Source organism: Canis lupus, chromosome 10 (assembly GCF_048164855.1).
Source record: "Canis lupus baileyi chromosome 10, mCanLup2.hap1, whole genome shotgun sequence".
In the NCBI taxonomy this organism is placed as follows: Eukaryota; Metazoa; Chordata; class Mammalia; order Carnivora; family Canidae; genus Canis; species Canis lupus.
The window spans coordinates 9,194,761-9,212,400 of NC_132847.1; the positions used below are offsets into that span (position 1 = coordinate 9,194,761).

The 17,640-nt window shown below is 32.8% G+C and overlaps 1 protein-coding gene across 5 annotated transcripts in view; it reads right to left on the reverse strand.

Moving 5' to 3' along the window:
• DTWD2 (DTW domain containing 2) overlaps nucleotides 1–17,640 on the reverse strand; it is a 114,451-nt gene that overhangs the window by 41,416 nt on the left and 55,395 nt on the right. The window contains exon 5 of one of the 5 annotated variants that reach the window (XM_072840626.1): nucleotides 4,762–5,239. The exons of the other annotated variants lie outside the window; for them this stretch is intronic. Within the exon in view, the coding sequence (XP_072696727.1) occupies nucleotides 5,030–5,239 (210 nt within the window). The 3' untranslated portion in view covers nucleotides 4,762–5,029. Of the gene's footprint in view, nucleotides 1–4,761; nucleotides 5,240–17,640 lie in introns of those variants that run through there. 5 annotated transcript variants of the gene reach the window in all.

The following is a 17,640-nucleotide window of genomic DNA, read 5'->3' on the forward strand; positions in this document are numbered from 1 at the left end:
TAATCATTTTATTTCTGCAGCAAAACATTTAACATGCAAACTACCTTTTGTTTCTCAAATGTTCAAATTTCCATAGAAAGAGCATAGTTAACTAATAGTTAACTATTAAGTAACATGAATTTTATAAGAATACAAATCAAATCCTATCTTTGCTTCCTTTTTTACCACAGATTCCAATGGCTCTAAATACCATGATCTATTTTTTAAATCTTCATTGCTTATTTTTAAGAATGAAATTTGAGTTTTTGAAATTTCTCACATAAAATATGACATGTTTCATAAGAGTATTAACAATTTAAAAACACTATGTCTTTCTAATGACTACCAGCATTATTTGAAACTTCTGTTTTTCTAGAACCTCAATATTTCTTTTATAAAATGAAGGCAAGTCAAACACTACTCATCTTAGAGGATAAAACTTCTTCAAAATCTTTTCATAGAAAAGAGACAGAAAATAAACAACTGAAAAATGACACTTGAAAACAGTGGTGCGGAGTTTGACAAGTATTTGTACTTTCGTACCTAATCAGTAGAGAAGAACGAGAATAGTATAGTTCAGACTTAGATATCAAATTTTTGTAATTTATAAGGTTTTTTTTTTCTGTAGATACAATTCTGTAATCAGATAAGGGTAAGGAAGAGGCAAAGACAAACAAAAACTGATAACCAGGGGCACCTGGGTGGCTGAGCATTGAGCATCTGCATTTGGGTCAGGTCATGATCCTGGGGTCCTGGAATCAAGTCCCATGTCAGGCTCCCCACAGGGAGGCTGCTTTTCCCCTCTGCCTTTGTCTCTGCCTTTCTCTGTTATCTCTCATGAAAAAATAAATAAAATTTTTTAAAAAGTAAAATAAAATTTTTTCAGAAGTACTAAAATTTTAGAAAAATGTACACTTCTAACTTTAACAGAATTTTGCATTTATATACATATACAGCATGAAGTTCCTTTTGTATACATTTCAAAACCTCACCTACAGAACCAGAAAAATATTAAATCCTTCATTATTTTTGGCTATTTCAAGAAATAACATAAAATATTATGCTGTTGTCCATAAGGTGAAGTCTACAAATGTTAATTATGCACCATACTATTACCCTCCTAACTTTCTTTAGAAATCAGTGTCTAGAACAATAGTAACATTAGAATACAGTTCCTTCTTATGTGAGTTCACTGTAACTAAAGTTGAACTAAACTATTAGCACAGTCATACAAAAAAGTTCATCAATAAATATTTAAACTTATTGTAGTAAGTCACTCTATTACTCTAGCTAACTAAAATAAGAGTTTGGTTCTTGAAAATATCTCACCCCTAATCTCCAGCCAATTTAAAGTTTTTAAAAATCATAGTAGTTTTTTCCTTTCACAAAAATGTATTTCTTCAAATATCATCTAACACTTGCTGTATCATTTTTCTGGGCAGTTATAATAACCTTTTATTTATTTATTTTTGAGAGAGAGAGAGAGTGCATGTGTGCAAGTTGGATGAGGGAGGAAGCAAGGAAGAGAGAGAGAATCTTAAGTAGACTCCATGCCCAGTGTAGAGCCTGGAGCAAGGCTTTATCCCAAGACCCTAGATCATGATTGCAGCCAAAATCAAAGTCATACTTAACTGACTGAGGCACCCAGGAACCCTACAATAACCTTTTAAAAACTAAGGTTTCCTTAATTCACCATATCCAAACAGCCAGCACAATACATTATAGTCTGGCTTCTGTTTTACTTTATTACAGACTGTGTTTATTCAGTGACATTAACTATTCAATTAAAATATCATTGTCTGTTCATCTCTGCTCTATTATTTGTCATCCATCCTTTAATATCTACTCAACTCCTGTACATGACAGACACTATTCTGGACACTAGACATAAGTTTGTGCCTTCAAGGAGTTAAGAGTCACTGGGGATATAAGGATGGAACAACAGACAATCAGCTGCTTGAATATCATGCAGTGTAGAAAAACACAGACAGATAAGTAGGCAATTACGATAGCATGTATTAGGTCCCTGTGATAGGAGAACTTGTAGATCTTACTACAGGTTGCTATGGAAATACCTGGGAAAAAAAGCCTAATCTTGCAGAGACATGTCATGGGAGTCAATTAGAGAAAAAAAGAGTTGAAAGTTAGACCTATAGGACAAATATAAGTTAATTAGAGGAATGTATGGAGAATGCGGCTTCTAGACACAGAAAATGTCATGTAAAATCAAGAAGTGAGAAAATTCATGCAGAAGTCAAGGGACCACTAAAGAATATATTATTAGTGAAACAGAGTTCAAAGGGCTAGTGGAAAGAGATGATGCTATTTACTCTAAGTTCTATATCTATCCAATAGTATTTTAGCTATATTCAGTTTATATTAAAATTATAAGATTTAAAAGCTGTACATTTCTCTGAAGCATTTATCACTTTATGTGAACCCACTCTATTATTAAAAATAAAAATAAAAAGTTTAATTTTAAAAAGCTAGATAAAAGATTCCAGTTATGAGATGAATAAGTCACAGGAATAAAAGGCATCAGGAAAAAAGGAGTAATAATTTTTTAAAAGGCATTAAGAAATATAAAAAAAAAACCTAGTTGAGGATTTTTAAAAGCAGAACCTGAGACCTATATCCTTGAGCATAGTATCAGTAAGAAAATACAATCCTTTCATTTTCTGATTCTAATATATTTACAAGGGTGGGAAATTGAACTAAGAAGTTAATCAAGAAATACAAATTAACAACAGGAAAAATACAGTGCTTACCTATTTTTAAAAAGTGGTGATCTATTCTGAATATCCTTCCAAAAGGAAGAACTCAGGGAAAACCAGTTTGAAAATGCTGTTACTAGCAAAAACGTCTTCTGACAGGTTCAAGTGGCTTCATGGTATGGTGGAAAGAATAAAGGCTTTAGGGTCAAGTTTCAAATCCTGGATCTGCCGCTTACTCGATCTCCTAGGTGGCCTTTTAACTTAAAATCTGTTATAACAGCATTTGATCTTCTTCAAGTTTGTGTGAGAGTATGAGATATAGGCATGAACCTTAATAAAGGTGATCCACAGGACTCTTAAAATGATTCACAGAGATTTCCAGTTAATTTGACTCTTGGTCTGGGTACCTGGCACCAAGTTCAGCCATGTGTGTGGACCAGGTTTTGACTCTCTGGGAAGGCTGAGGACGATCAATTAAGACTGTGCTCACATCCAAGTGTACAGATCTATACCATCACAGTGCATAGTGCTGAATGCTGACACAGATGGAGCACACACAGCCACAAGAAGTGGCTCCCTGCATGCATCTACAACCTATATTGCTTTAGCCCTTTGTGTATAAAAGGCTGGAGCAATGGCTTTGTGTATAAAAGGAAGGGGAATGGCTGAACTTGTACACGTTGCGATCTGACTCTCCTGACATGACCATCTGCAAGTGGGCACACCTGGCAAGAATTCTGTGGTCTGGGACTGTAATGCTGATCACTCTGGCAATATTGACTATTATCTGTTTCACTTATTTTTTTAGTACTTTGAGGTTAAAATGACAGAATAAACTACATATGTTTAAATTATACAATTTGACATGCTTTGACATATGTATATATCCGGGAAACCATCACCACAATCAAGATAATGAACTAGTAACCACAACCCTCTCTTAAGCCTCTGCAATATCTTCTTGTCCCTCACCGACTCCATCCATCCCATCCAGGCCCACAAAGGTCTCCTTTAGGACAGTATACATTAAATCTGAATTTCCTAGAATGTTATATAAACTGAATCATACAGTATGTGCTCATATTTATCTACCTTCTTTCACTCAGAATAATTTTAAATTCATCCAAGTAGCAGTGGCTCTAGGCAGTTTACTGTTTTTTTACTGCTCATTAGTTTTCCATGATAATGGATATACCACACTTTGTTTATCCATGCACCTGTTGATAGACATCTGTGTTGTTCCTAGTTTGGGGCTATTACTAATAAAGCTGCTATGAGCATTCACAAGTAATTTTTTACATGGGTATTTATTTTCATTTCCTGGGTAAATACCTAGGAATGGAACAGCTAGATCATATATTAGATGTATGTTTCAGTTTTTAAGAAACTGATACACTATTTTACAAAGTGGGCGCATCATTTTATATTGCCACTAGGAGCATTTGAGTTTCTGTTACTCTACAGCTTTGCCAATCATGGTGTAGAATTTTAGCCATGTGCATATTTGCTATTCAGCTATCTTTACTGGTAAAGTGTTCAAAACTTTTGTCCATTTTGTAATTAATATGTTTGTTTTTTTAATTATTCAGTTTTAAAAGTTCTTTATATATTTCAAATACAAGTTCTTCCTCAAATCTATTCTTTGCAAATAGTTTCACTCTGTGGCTTGTCTTTTCATTCTCTTAACAGTGACTTTTGAAGTGCAGAAGTTTCAAACTTTGATATAAGTCCAAGACAATTTGTTCTTCTATAAATGGCACTTTCAGTGAAATTTTAGACAAACCCAAGATAACAAAGAAAATTCCTCCCAGGGTTCTGGCCCTTCCCTCCCAGGTGCTTCCTGCAAATAACAGGCCAAAAAAAAAAATTCACTTCATATAAAAATGAGTAAACAAAAAAAAAGAAGAAGAAGAAGAAGAAGAAACCAATACAAGATGTATACAAAGCAACTGCTGAAAATTAAGGCGAAAAAATTAACAGATAAAAAGCAAATAGCAAAAGAAGAATGATTTAACATCAAGCAATATATCATAGTACATCCATATACAAAATACAAGGCAACTAAGAATAAATGCAAAAGCTCTTTATATACAGATACAGAACAGGTCATAAAATACATTTCCAAATGAAAAAGGCAAGGAACACATCAGTAGGCATTTACCACATACCAGAGAAAGGGGAAATATATGCATTTAGTTGTACATAAAGAGAATAAATATGGAAGAACACACAAGAATCTTGACATATTGGTTACCTCTGAGAAAGGAAACTGAGTAACCAGTGCATAGAAGTGGAAAGAAGACTCCTCATTGTCTGCTCTTCAGTATCTTTTGACTTTACAACCACATCAATATATTATTTTTACAAAAAATTAAATTCAAAAAAAAGTAATGAGGGGATCCCTGGGTGGCGCAGCGGTTTGGCGCCTGCCTTTGGCCCAGGGCGCGATCCTGGAGACCCGGGATCGAATCCCACGTCGGGCTCCCGGTGCATGGAGCCTGCTTCTCCCTCTGCCTGTGTGTCTGCCTCTCTCTCTCTCTCTGTGACTATCATAAAAAAAAAAAAAAATTAAAAAAAAAAAAAGTAATGATAATTATAGTCTTTTCAACAATTACTTAGTTACTCTGATGCAAGAAAGTGATTAAGTCATTGCTTTCTAATACTAAAATGTATCATTCGGAAAATACAATTTTTCAGAAAAGAATGAAGAACTCAGCTTTCTACTGAAATTCAAGATCCTCTAGTTTCAGGAATAGATGCTTCATTCTGTTACTATTTGGTAATAATGCAATGTAAAGTACAATCTATCGATTAAGAAAAAAAGTGATTAAGATAGTCAAGTCCCAATTATCCAACAAGAGGAATTAAATTTCCTTATGTACATGAGCAATAAATACTATTTGACAGGTACTCACTAAAAGCTAGGAGCTATGATAAATGCTTTGCATATATTATGTCATTTAAATCTCACAACCATTTACCAAATACATGTTACCATTACTTTTACTTTCCAGATGAGGAATCTAAGAGCAGAGGGATGACTTGCCATGTGAGACAGCAAGTAAGTTATGGAATCAGATATAAAGCCAGACAATGTGACATCAGGGCCTAGGTTCATACATATAATGTCTTATGGCCTGTCCTACACATTTCATTGCACTAGGTACAATAAAGTTTTAAGCAGATAGTCTTGTATATATTCTTCAGTAATTCACATTATAAACTCTAAAGTTCTTAGATTCTGAATTAATTCATTTAAATTTCTACATATCTTTGAAAATTGGCAGACTTTACTTTTAGACAGAATGCAATCCTAAGGATTGCAAGTCACCAAAGTACCAAAGCCTAATTTCACAAGTTTTGTGGCTTATTTATTCTCTTTAATGGAGAAGTCAAAGAAATACATAGGTAAGAAGTGGTTTTTAAAATGTACATAGTTCATTATTAAGGAGGTAAATGAATAGAGCAAAAATATGCAGAGGACTAAATGTGAAATTCTGCAGAATCAAAAATTCTTATACACTTATGTAACAATTTGTATCAATAATTAGATTTCATGAGTAACTGCTATATAAAAGAGATTTTAAATATGCCTTCTTTCTTCTGACTAAATTTGGCTCAATTTTTCATTTGTATTCAGGATGTTTTCCAAATTTATAAAAATTTCTCCTGATTCTTAAAAAAAATTATTTTCATTATTAGTAATGGCAAGGTATTAGAAGGTCAAGTATTTTTCAGCCATCTGTTCCTGCTACACAATCCACATCACTTCATAAACAGAGGCAGTTTTATCCACCATGCCCTATAATTGAGGCACATAATCATACCAGCTGCCAAACTATGCCAAGCATGCCTGCTATGCAAACAATTCTTCTTTCTCTGAATTAATTATGTCCACTGGGCCAATTTAATGCAGTGCTGCTCCAGCATTACCTTTGCCAACTGTGACAGCTGTTGCAAGAAAGTCTACAGTGCATACAGTGCCTCTCACAGCCAACTCTCAATTGTGGCTATGCAAAACGTCTCTGAATAATATACTTCTCTGAAAGAATGCAAGCAATAGGAGGCTTAAACACCACCAGTATCTTAATATGGCTCACTAGAAGTTACAGTAATTAATATATACAAACACAAATTCATTTCATGTTAGTACATACTTTCATGTATGCCAGCAACCAAGTAAGATCCATTGGATCACAATATTCAAATTTAGTAAAGAAAAATGCATTATTTATTAATAATAAAATACATTAACAGAACAGCTGATGTAACCAAGATAATCAAGAAATTACTAGTGACTGAATTAAGACAAAACTACCCTTAGCTCAAATTTCTTTTAACCTCAAGCATCCAGAAAACACCCACAAAACTTCCTATAGGCAAGACAATAAAATGATCTAGCTCAGTGCTATCTAATGAAAATATACTTCAACCTACATATATAGTGTTAAATTTTCTAATAGCCACATTTTAAAAGGTAAAATGAAAAATATGAAATTAATTTTAATAATATATTTAACCACAAAGATCCAAAATAAAATATTATTTTAACATATAATCACTATAAAAATTAAGAGATTTTATATTCTTTTCTTAAAACTAAATTCAGGGGAGCATGGGTGGCTCATTTGGTTAAGTGTTGCCTTTGGCTCAGGTCATGATCTAAGGGTCCTGAGATCAAGCCCTGTGTCAGGCTCCCTGCTCAGCAGGGAGTCTGCTTCTCCCTCTCCTCAACCCCTACCCCCTGCTTGTGCTCTCTCTTACTCTCTGTCAAATAAATACATAAAATCTTTAAGAAAAAAAAACTAGGTCCAATTTGAAATTCATTGCATATTTTCTACATATTGGACATCTTAATTAGGAGGCTAAATTTTCATTATGAATCTTTAATTGGTATTCAATTTTACCAAATACAGTTTAAAAAGTAGTTCACATAACTCAGCTCTTCCAAATATACTTCAAAGTTTTCAAATAACACATTCATGTACCACATAAATATATTCCTTCAATATTTGCATCCACATTGACTAAAATAGTTCATCTTTTTAAAATCTCTGCTTTAACTCAGAAGCAAAATCATATCAATTTAAAAATTATGACTGTCTAATGAGTAAACTCACTAAATCCTTTATTTATTAGATGTTATTTATTTATTCATGAGAGACAGAGAGAGAGAGAGAGAGAGGCAGAGATACAGGCAAAGGGAGAAGCAGGCTCCATGCAGGGAGCCAATTTGGGACTTGATCCCGGGTCTCCAGGATCACAACCTGAGCCCAAAGCAGGTGCCCAACCGCTGAGCCACTCAGGCATCCCAAAACTCACTAAATCTTATGTTAACAGTTTATTAATGTCAAATTCATGGGAGTATTATATAAATTGAAAAGTAACTTTATAATATCAACAAAGAATTCTTCAATTTTTTGTTTCCTTTCCTTAAGCTTCAAATTTACCTAATTCTTCTAAACTATTATAATGATATAAAAACTTAAATTGCAATGGCATTTTTTTGTTTATTCTTTATTTTGGAACATTTGGCAAACATTCTGACCTGAAGTTAAAAATACAGAAAATTCTTTGTGAAATTCTTCTACCATGCAACCAACAAACGTTGGCAACTAACACACATGAAGTTTCTTTCATATTTAACTGAAATTCTTGACAGATTTTAAAGATTCAAAAAATATCTATGCTCTGAGTTCAATTTTTAGGTTACAAATTGTTAACCTTTCTTCCTACATTTGAACCTACCCAACGTATTTTTTTACCCAAAATATTGTGCTATGTTTTATCACATGAAATCTAAAGGTAAATAAAAATATCTGCAATTTATCAAAATTTGAATCAACTGATCTTTGATATTACGGGGAAAGTCTATCCTATGAGCAATTATACTGAGACTCATCTAAAAATGTTTCATTTTGGGGAAAAATTTTTTATTATTTTCCTCACAAAATTTCCACAACAAAAATAACAATTTCTTCTATCATCTCACCATCAAAGAATGACTTCCATGTGATCATGAGAATTTCTAAAAACCTAAGAAATTTATTAAAAACCTAATGCTAAAAACAAATAAAAATAAATAAAAAAATAAACCTAATGCCAATAATAATTAATTTTAGAAAGGCCTGTAAATTATATTCTTATACATTTGCAATAATTTGAAAATGAAGTCAACAAAATACATTATTATAATAGCATCAAAAATATGAAATATTTGGAGATACATACAGAAATATGCGTAAGACCCAAACATAAAAACCACAAACTTACTAAAACAAATTAAGAAAGAAAAAGAAATAGTAAGATATATCATGTTCATGTTCATGGATTAGAAGACTAAATTTTGTTAAGATGTCAATTCTCTCAAAATCGATCTCCAGATTTTTTTTAATCTACAAATTTAGTGTAATCCAAATCAAAATTACAGCAGATGACTGGTACAAATTGACAGGCAAGAAGACTCTAAAATTTACATGAAAATACAAATGACTGAATATTAGCAAATCAATTTTTAAAAACAACAAAAGCTGAATGATTTACATTACCAGATTTACTACATAAAGCTACAGTATTTAGAATGGTGTATTACCAGAATTGTTCTGTTTCTAATCTTGTTCTCTTCCACCCCACTATAGCACGGTTTCTGAAGAGTGAGGTTTCTAAAATGTACATCTGATTGGAAAAGGCCATTTCACTCTTCTACCCATTCCCACTTGGAATTCTATACAATCCCAATCAAGCCCAGCAGGTTTCTTTTAGAAAATTAAAAGTGGATTCTATAATGTATACAGAAATGCAAAGGAAATCCACAACAATTTTTAGAAAGAAAGAAAGAAAGAAAGAAAGAAAGAAAGAAAGAAAGAAAGAAAGAAAGAAAGAAAGAAAGAAAGAAGGGAGGGAGGGGAACAGAATGGAATGGAATGGAATGGAATGGAATGGAATGGAATGGAAAGGAAAGGAGTTGAAAGGCTTATAATCTCTTATTTCAAGACTGACTACAAACCTATAATAATCAAGGCAGTATTGTGTTAATGTTAAAGACAGACACATACATAAAAGGAACAGAACAGATAGCCCAGAAACAGACTGACATACACATGGTCAAAGCATTTTCAACAAATAAGTCACAGTAATTGAACAGAAGAACGACAAAGTTTTTCACCAATAGGTGCTAGAAGAACTAGGTATCATATTTTTTAAGACAATTTTACTCCAAATCACATAGAAAAAAAATTAACTCAGATTATAAACATCAGCTCAAAATAGATCACTCAGCTAAAAATACATAACTTCTAAAAGAAAAGTAGGAGAAAATCTTTTAGCCTGTTGGAAGGAAAAGATTTCTTAATATAGAAAACACACAAACTATGAAAAGAAAAGGCTGATACACTGGATTTAAAAATAAAAGTTTCTTCTCTTCAAAATCAACATTAAGAACATTAAGAAATCAACAGATGAAGAGAAAACATTTGCTATATATATGTCTGAGAAAAGACCTGTCTGCAGAATATTATTTTAAACCACTACAATTCTATAATAAAATAAATAACCTCTCTCCCTCAAAATACGAAAGGACAGACACTAAATAAAAAATACAAGTGGCAAATAAGAAAATGAAAAGATGCTTAAAATCATTAATCTCAGGGAAATGCGAACGAAAACCACAAAGAAACACTACTACTCTGCCGTTAGACTGGCTTAAATTTAGAACACTGACAAATACTGGCAAGGATGTGGAACAGCCAAAACTCTCATACAATATTGATAAGGAAATAAAATGGTGGAAGCACTTTGGATAAGTGTCTGGTCATTTCTTACAAAGTTAAACAAAAGACAAAGAAATTCTACTACTAGGTATTTACCCAAGAGAAATGGAAGCATATGATTTAAAAAAAAAACCTTGTAAAAGATTGTTCAAATCAGCTTTATTCATCTTTTTGTTTCTGCTTCCTTGGAAACATTATGTATTATCAAATATCAAACATCCTTTCTCTCTAAGACACACTTGACTTCTCCCTCAACTAAATCCTTCCTACTGGCTTATAATTATTCTTAAGTCTCTTCTATTGAAAAAAGAAATAAATTGAACACTTTCTACCAACTTCACATTTCCATCCAGTTTCTATCCCATTTCCCTTCTACCTGAGATATAAACTATATTAGTTTTCTACATTAACAGGATTCAATTCTTCACCTCCACCTGCCCCTTAATTCATGCTACCTGGTTTCCATCCCATTGCTCTATTAATAATAATAAAGGCTCTTACTAAAACCAACAATAAGCATCATGTCACTAAAACTAATGCATACTTCCCAATTCTCATCTTAAGTAATTTCCTAGGCAACTCTAGTAACACTCTTCTTCCTTTGCTCCCAAAACACCAGATTCCCCTACTTTTCCTTCTTTCTGTCTATACACTGCCCATCCCCTTTGGGGTTCCAAATTCCTCCCCTGGTCATTAAATCTCATGCTCCTCAAGGCCCAACCTTAACTATTCTTTTCTTTTTACTCTATTTTCGCATTCTAGATAACATCATCCATAGCCTGCTTTCCTTTAGCTTCTACCTAGAAATGACCCAGAAATGTATACCTAGGCTCTAATTAATCACTGCTTTAAACTCCAGATTGAAAATTATTACTTTAAAGAGATCCTGAATTCTCAATTCCATTTTAATGAGAACAGTTCAGAAGATACTATGAATACATGGTAAGTGCAAAGATTCTACATCTAATTAAGACTTTAGGATTGTTCTAAGGCATTAGCATACTCTGATGGAAAGAATCTGAAAGCCCTTACCATGGCATTGATTTCAACATATGTTAATGTGTAAAAGGAAGAAGGTGGGAACAGCAAGCCTCAGAAGAGTGTGACCTTCAATGTAAATTATCATGTCTTTAGTGGCACTGAAATGGTGGTTAAATAGCTAAAAGCACTCCAACTACTGAGTGATGGGCACCATCATGATTCTTCTTTGGAATAAGATTCCAGCCTGTGGGTGGAGCTTTGGTGATCCAATTTCTAAGAGCAAGAATTAGGAAAGTAGGGATTTAAGGCAGAGTTCAGTACCACTGGAGAAAGTGGAACGTTAAATCAGAAATTAAGGCTGAAAAAAAAAAAAGAAATCTAGGCTGAAATTCAGTCATCTATACTGAGCCACTCTCAGTGAGGGAAAGTCCACTATATGCAACCATGTATGTTCAGGGTTCACCCTGAGTATCCAAATATCAAGCTCAAAACATCAACTGTTCAAACCTGATGCAAGTAAAGTGCCTAATAATCTACACCATCTTGATCAGGATGATCCCCCACCACCACACAAAATTTCAACACTAAACCCTAAGGATGGAAGCACTGGTGCTCCTAAAATTGAATGGGGTGCTGGGGTGCTCAGGGATAGTAAAGACAAGCAATGGGATTTGTGGTCATGAGACCACCATTTTCATTTAAGTTCTTAGACTTTTAAGTTTGGTAAAACACCTGAGGCTCAGGTTCCTTGTCTATGACATGGGACCATTAAAAATACTCGTTTAAAAAAAAAATACTCGTTTAAACCACTTTACAATTTGCTAAAATGAAATTATACAAAACAAGCTAAATTATTTTCTAACTTGCATTAATATCCCATAAAGATAGTATATACTGTTAATACTGAAAAATAAACATGATCATTGAAAATAAATTAGAATTGAATAACATTCAGGAGTTCTGAAGGAACTCAAATGTGAAAATATCAAACTATGAGCTAAAATTAACCATGGAGAACATTCAAGAGCATTTCATGTTATCCATTTAAAAAGGCTCCAAGAGGTGTCTAAGAATAACAAACCTGTGAGTAAACACGAAACATTTATCACAGGTTGGAAACTTTCCCATATTAAGTAAGAATGATTTCTAGTCATAAAAAGCAATAATATTTTCTGCAAAGGGAATTCATGCTTTCAGAGTTCTTCTAGAGAACAAACATTATGGTGCATCTGAGCCTATCATACTGCCCACAGGTCAGATTTTTCATTTTCAAATGAAAAAAATGAAATCTGCGAAGTATTAGGATAAAAATCAACCAGAATAATATCTCTCTAAAGAGGAAATAATAAAAACATACTCTGCTTATAAATATGAGAACCAAGAGATTTTACATGTTAATAACATCACACAGGGTATGGATAACATGAACACAGAATTATTCAACAGAACAAAAAGAAATTCCTTAACTTGGAGAAGGTGGTCTGGGGAAATATAAAAGGAATTAACAACTTGTAAAATACGTGGTGATACAGAGAATGTATTATTCCAGTTGTTCTAGCTAAGAATAAAAATACAGGGGCTCCTGGGTGGTGCAGTCAGATGTGCCTCCGACTCTTGATTTGGGCTTAGGTCATGATCTCAGGGTTGTGGGATGGAGCCTCACACAGGCTCTGTGCTCAGCAGGGAGTTTACTTGAGGTTGTCTCCCTCCCCCCTCCTCTTTCTCTTTCTCTTTCAAATAATAAATAAAGCTTAAAAAAAAAAAAAAAACACAGGCCATCTCAGAAGTATAAAATAAATGAATGAATGATCTGCTTATCCAGGGTAGTGTGATTTCTTATTTGGAATGTCAAGGTTCTAATGTCACAGGCCACATATAGGCACTCCAGTCAACAATTCTAGCTGAACACAGCCTTTTGTCCATCACTGCCAAAGTGCCTGATACGTACCTAAAACTCATGGACCCAGATTACATATTAGATGAAAACCACCAAGTGACCATGACTGAATTCCTGACCAACAAAACTATAAGGTACAATACAATAGTGGTTGTTTTAAGATACTAATTTTAAAGGATTTTGTTATGCAGTCTGTCAGATGTCCCCAAAACCACATACAGCTTCAGTGATTCACTAGGACTCCCAGAACTCAGCTTATAGTCAAACTTATGGCTAAGATTTATTACAGCAAAAGAATATAAAGCAAAATCAGCAAAGTGAAAAGACACATGTGGCACAGTACAAAGGAAACCAACCACAAGCTTCAAAGACACCTCTTGCAGAAAAGTCACACAGGACATGCTTAAATCCTCCAACAGTGAACTGTGGCAGCCTGCGTGAAGTGTTGTCTACCAGACAGTCTACATTACAGTCATGTAAGCACCCCTCTGCCCAGCACATACCAAATTTCTCTGTACCCAGAGAACAGCAGGTGTTCATCATAGACCACAGCATTTGCACAGAGTTTAAGAACAGTGAGCCACTATCATTTAGGGAAAATTTTGTATCTGTGTAGCAAACTATTTACCATTCACATTCCCAGAGGCCACTCTTGCAAGCATGTTTCTAAGAAAAGCAGCCCTGAGCCTACTATGTTAATTGCTTTTGTACATACAGCAATAGATACCTGGAACCAGCAGTTGCCTGTCAAAAACAGTATAGTAGGCTGTACAAATCACTGGCCTGACCTGATCTAAAATGGCACATCTTCTATTCCTATGAAAAACTTAAAAGAGGTTAAAAAGTTTCAGTGTGTAAAATCAACTATACTAAAAGCTATTTCTTTTTGAAATATGCATCACTGCAAATAATTCAGAGTAAAATTACTCTTTGAAAATTAATTCTTAATATAATTCTTAATAATGGTATATTTAAAGTCTTCTAAAGGTTGACCTTGATAAGAATTTATCCTGAAAAAGATACATGACACTACTTGAAAATTAAAAATTTAATGGTCACTTGCTACTGGGCAAAAACAAATAAATATGCAATGTTACAATGAATTCCTGATCAGTATAAAATCAGAAGATAAAAATTTAAATCTAATAAAGTTTGTCATCAAAAATTATGATCATTATGAAAACTGGTAATTTGATGCAAAAAAAGACAAGTGCTCTAATTTTAATATTTTTAATTGTCATTAAAAATATTTAGTTCAAAGAGACAAGAAGTTATCCTTAGCCCTCCTGCACACTTGACCTAAAAATATTTACTTAGGTTAATAGCAGGAAACACATACTAACGGTCAACCCTTATTATTCATAGATTCTGTATTTGTAAATTTATCTACTTGCTAAAATTAATTTTTAAGTCCAAGATCAATACTCTGGGTTTCAGTGTTATTTGTAAACATGCTCATGCAAAGAAGAGTGAAAAATGTAGTTGCTCAAAGCACATGTTATCCCAACAGTGTAGAACACAGTGATGCTCTGCCTTCTTGGCTTTCCGCTCTCATACTGTTTACAAGTACCGTTTTCTCAATATATTAAAATATCACATTTTGTCTATTTTTGTGCTTTTAGTTGGTGATTTCACCATTTAAAATGGCTCCCAGCATAGTAATAAAGTGCTATCTAGCATTTCTAAGCACAAAAAGGCTGTGATGTACCCTATTGAGAAAATATGCATGCTAGATAAGCTTCACTCAGGTATGAGTTATATGGTGCTATTGGCCGTAAGTTCAGTTCATCAATCAATGGTATGTATTAAATGAGGTGTCTGTAAACAAAAACACACATAAAACAAGATTATGCATTGACTGATTGACAAAACTGTTGGAACCAGAGGCTTGTAGGAAACTAATCCTATATTTCTCCTAGGGCCAATGGCTGAATATTCAGTGTTTACAGTAATTTTATAAAACTTAACTATCACAAATATCAAGAATCGACTGTGTATATATATATATATATATATATATATATATGTATATAAACTTCTTCAAGTTTAATATATTAAAAGAAAATTTAATACATAGAGAAGTTGGCCCAAATCATAAATGAATCTTTGCAAAGTGAACATATCTCTGTAACCATCACCCAAATCAAGAAATAGAGTATAACAGGAATCCAGAAACCTCATATGCTCCTTTTTCATTTTGCACCCCCACATCCACAAAAAGAAACTGAAACATTGTATCAATATTATATTGATAAAATTCACTCATGTTACTACTCGTGGTTTAGTTTTTATCACCTGGAATATTCCAATGAATATGCTACAATTTATCTATTCTATTGTTCATGAGAATTGAGACTATTGTAAATCCTACTAATATGAACATTTTTATACTTTTTAGCCTATGGACCTTAGAAATATTTCCGCTTATAACACATTAAATGCAAATAAAACTTACTTATTGTCATATGAACATCTCTAAATAAATAACTGTAAACAAAATAATGCTATAAAACTTTGTGCAGGTTTAGCAGGCATGGTGTTACTATGAAGATAATGAGGGCAAAATTAAAGCTGAATTAAGGATATCTCAGTTTACAGAAAAGAAAACCTCTTATCCACCCAGGAAGCATAATCACAATCAGAACATACAGAAAAGATAAGATATTTTGCCTTAAGATGGACTGGACAAGAGAGTTAATAGATTTAAACAAAAAACAATAGTGGAAAAAATAATCAGAGGGTCTGAAAATCATTATCACTACCCACGCATTTATTCACATATATCTTACATTCCCCCAGGATTTAACTATACTAAAAAATTTAATATGCAAATAAAATTAAATTTATGATTATTTATATTAAAGATGATCAAAACTTGTAATCAGTTTAGGTATTTTCCAGGATATTTTGCCTGCATTTTTTGATAACCACAATATCAACAACCTATGATCTCTCTTTAAATTGCAAAATTCTAAACACTGAATAAAGGGGGGATTCCAAATGCATAAGTATATACATTGCACCATAAGTATGCCTGACAATCTAACATTGTCAAATGTCAAATTATGTTTAAATACATAAATAATTAAGCAGCATAAAACAATCACATTTTGGGAAAACCAAATTTTTGGTTTTACAATCCTGACCAGTTCAGTTTTCAACAATTTGATTTTTACTGAGAATCAAGTTAAAACACACACCAAAATGCATATGATATGATTCTTTCTGTAAAGTTCATTATCTAGCCTAAGTCACACTTTTCATGTAACTGGAAAAAACGCTATACGCTGATATGCATACGTTGTGGTATATACCATGTGAGTTTAAATAAAAGTGATATATTGTATCTGATTAAGTATGGCAATGGGCTGCAATTTGTGTCTGAGATCCGTCAACATAAACTAGACAAGTTCTTTAAGTGTGTCCTAATTATCTGTAAAATAGATTACCAATTCAGATCATCAAGAGATCAAAATGACTTCCTTAGGTATATTTATTTTTAACACAAGCTAAACTCAAAATTAAACTGGATGGTTCACTATAATCTTAAGTTCTTGTTAATGATTCATACTTATTTCTCTTTTATTATTTCTATATTTTGGGCAATTTACTATGAAGCATATTATAAGAATTTGTCGATATGATCACATAACAAAACCTTGTCTCACCTTATGCTGTATCAACATTTATCACTGTATCCAGTAATCCTTTGAGAAACAAAATAATTCATGAAAAGATCATTATTTCAGTTGATGGAGTACTGAATAGTGGAGAGTTGCAAATGTGCTACTTGAAATATCAGTTATCAGATGTTCAAAGGCAAAAAGATTTTTTTTAAATATGTTGTCTGTGTTGAATAGTACCTAAACAAAATAGGGACTCAATAAACATTTATATGATAGATGAAATATAAGTAGTATATCTGTGGGAATGTACAGCTAAAATTAGCATATGTGACAACTATAACCCATTTATACTCAAATAAAGATCAAATAATATATCATAAACTGGTAAGAGTACCCAATTTCTATAAACCAAAAAAATCACATTTTTAGATAAGAATGAGTATTTGCTGTTAAATTCATAGTTATATCCAAATATTTATCATAACTTTTCTTCAACATAATGATCACAATGGATCTTATTCACACTTAGAGAACATACTGTTTATAGTTTAAAATGTTTCTGATCAATGCAGAGGGTAAAACCAAGAACTGTACTTTTTTCAATCATAATCACTTCCATTTGGGAAAAGTATGCCTATTACTTTATATGGTAATCAAAATATTATTCACAACAG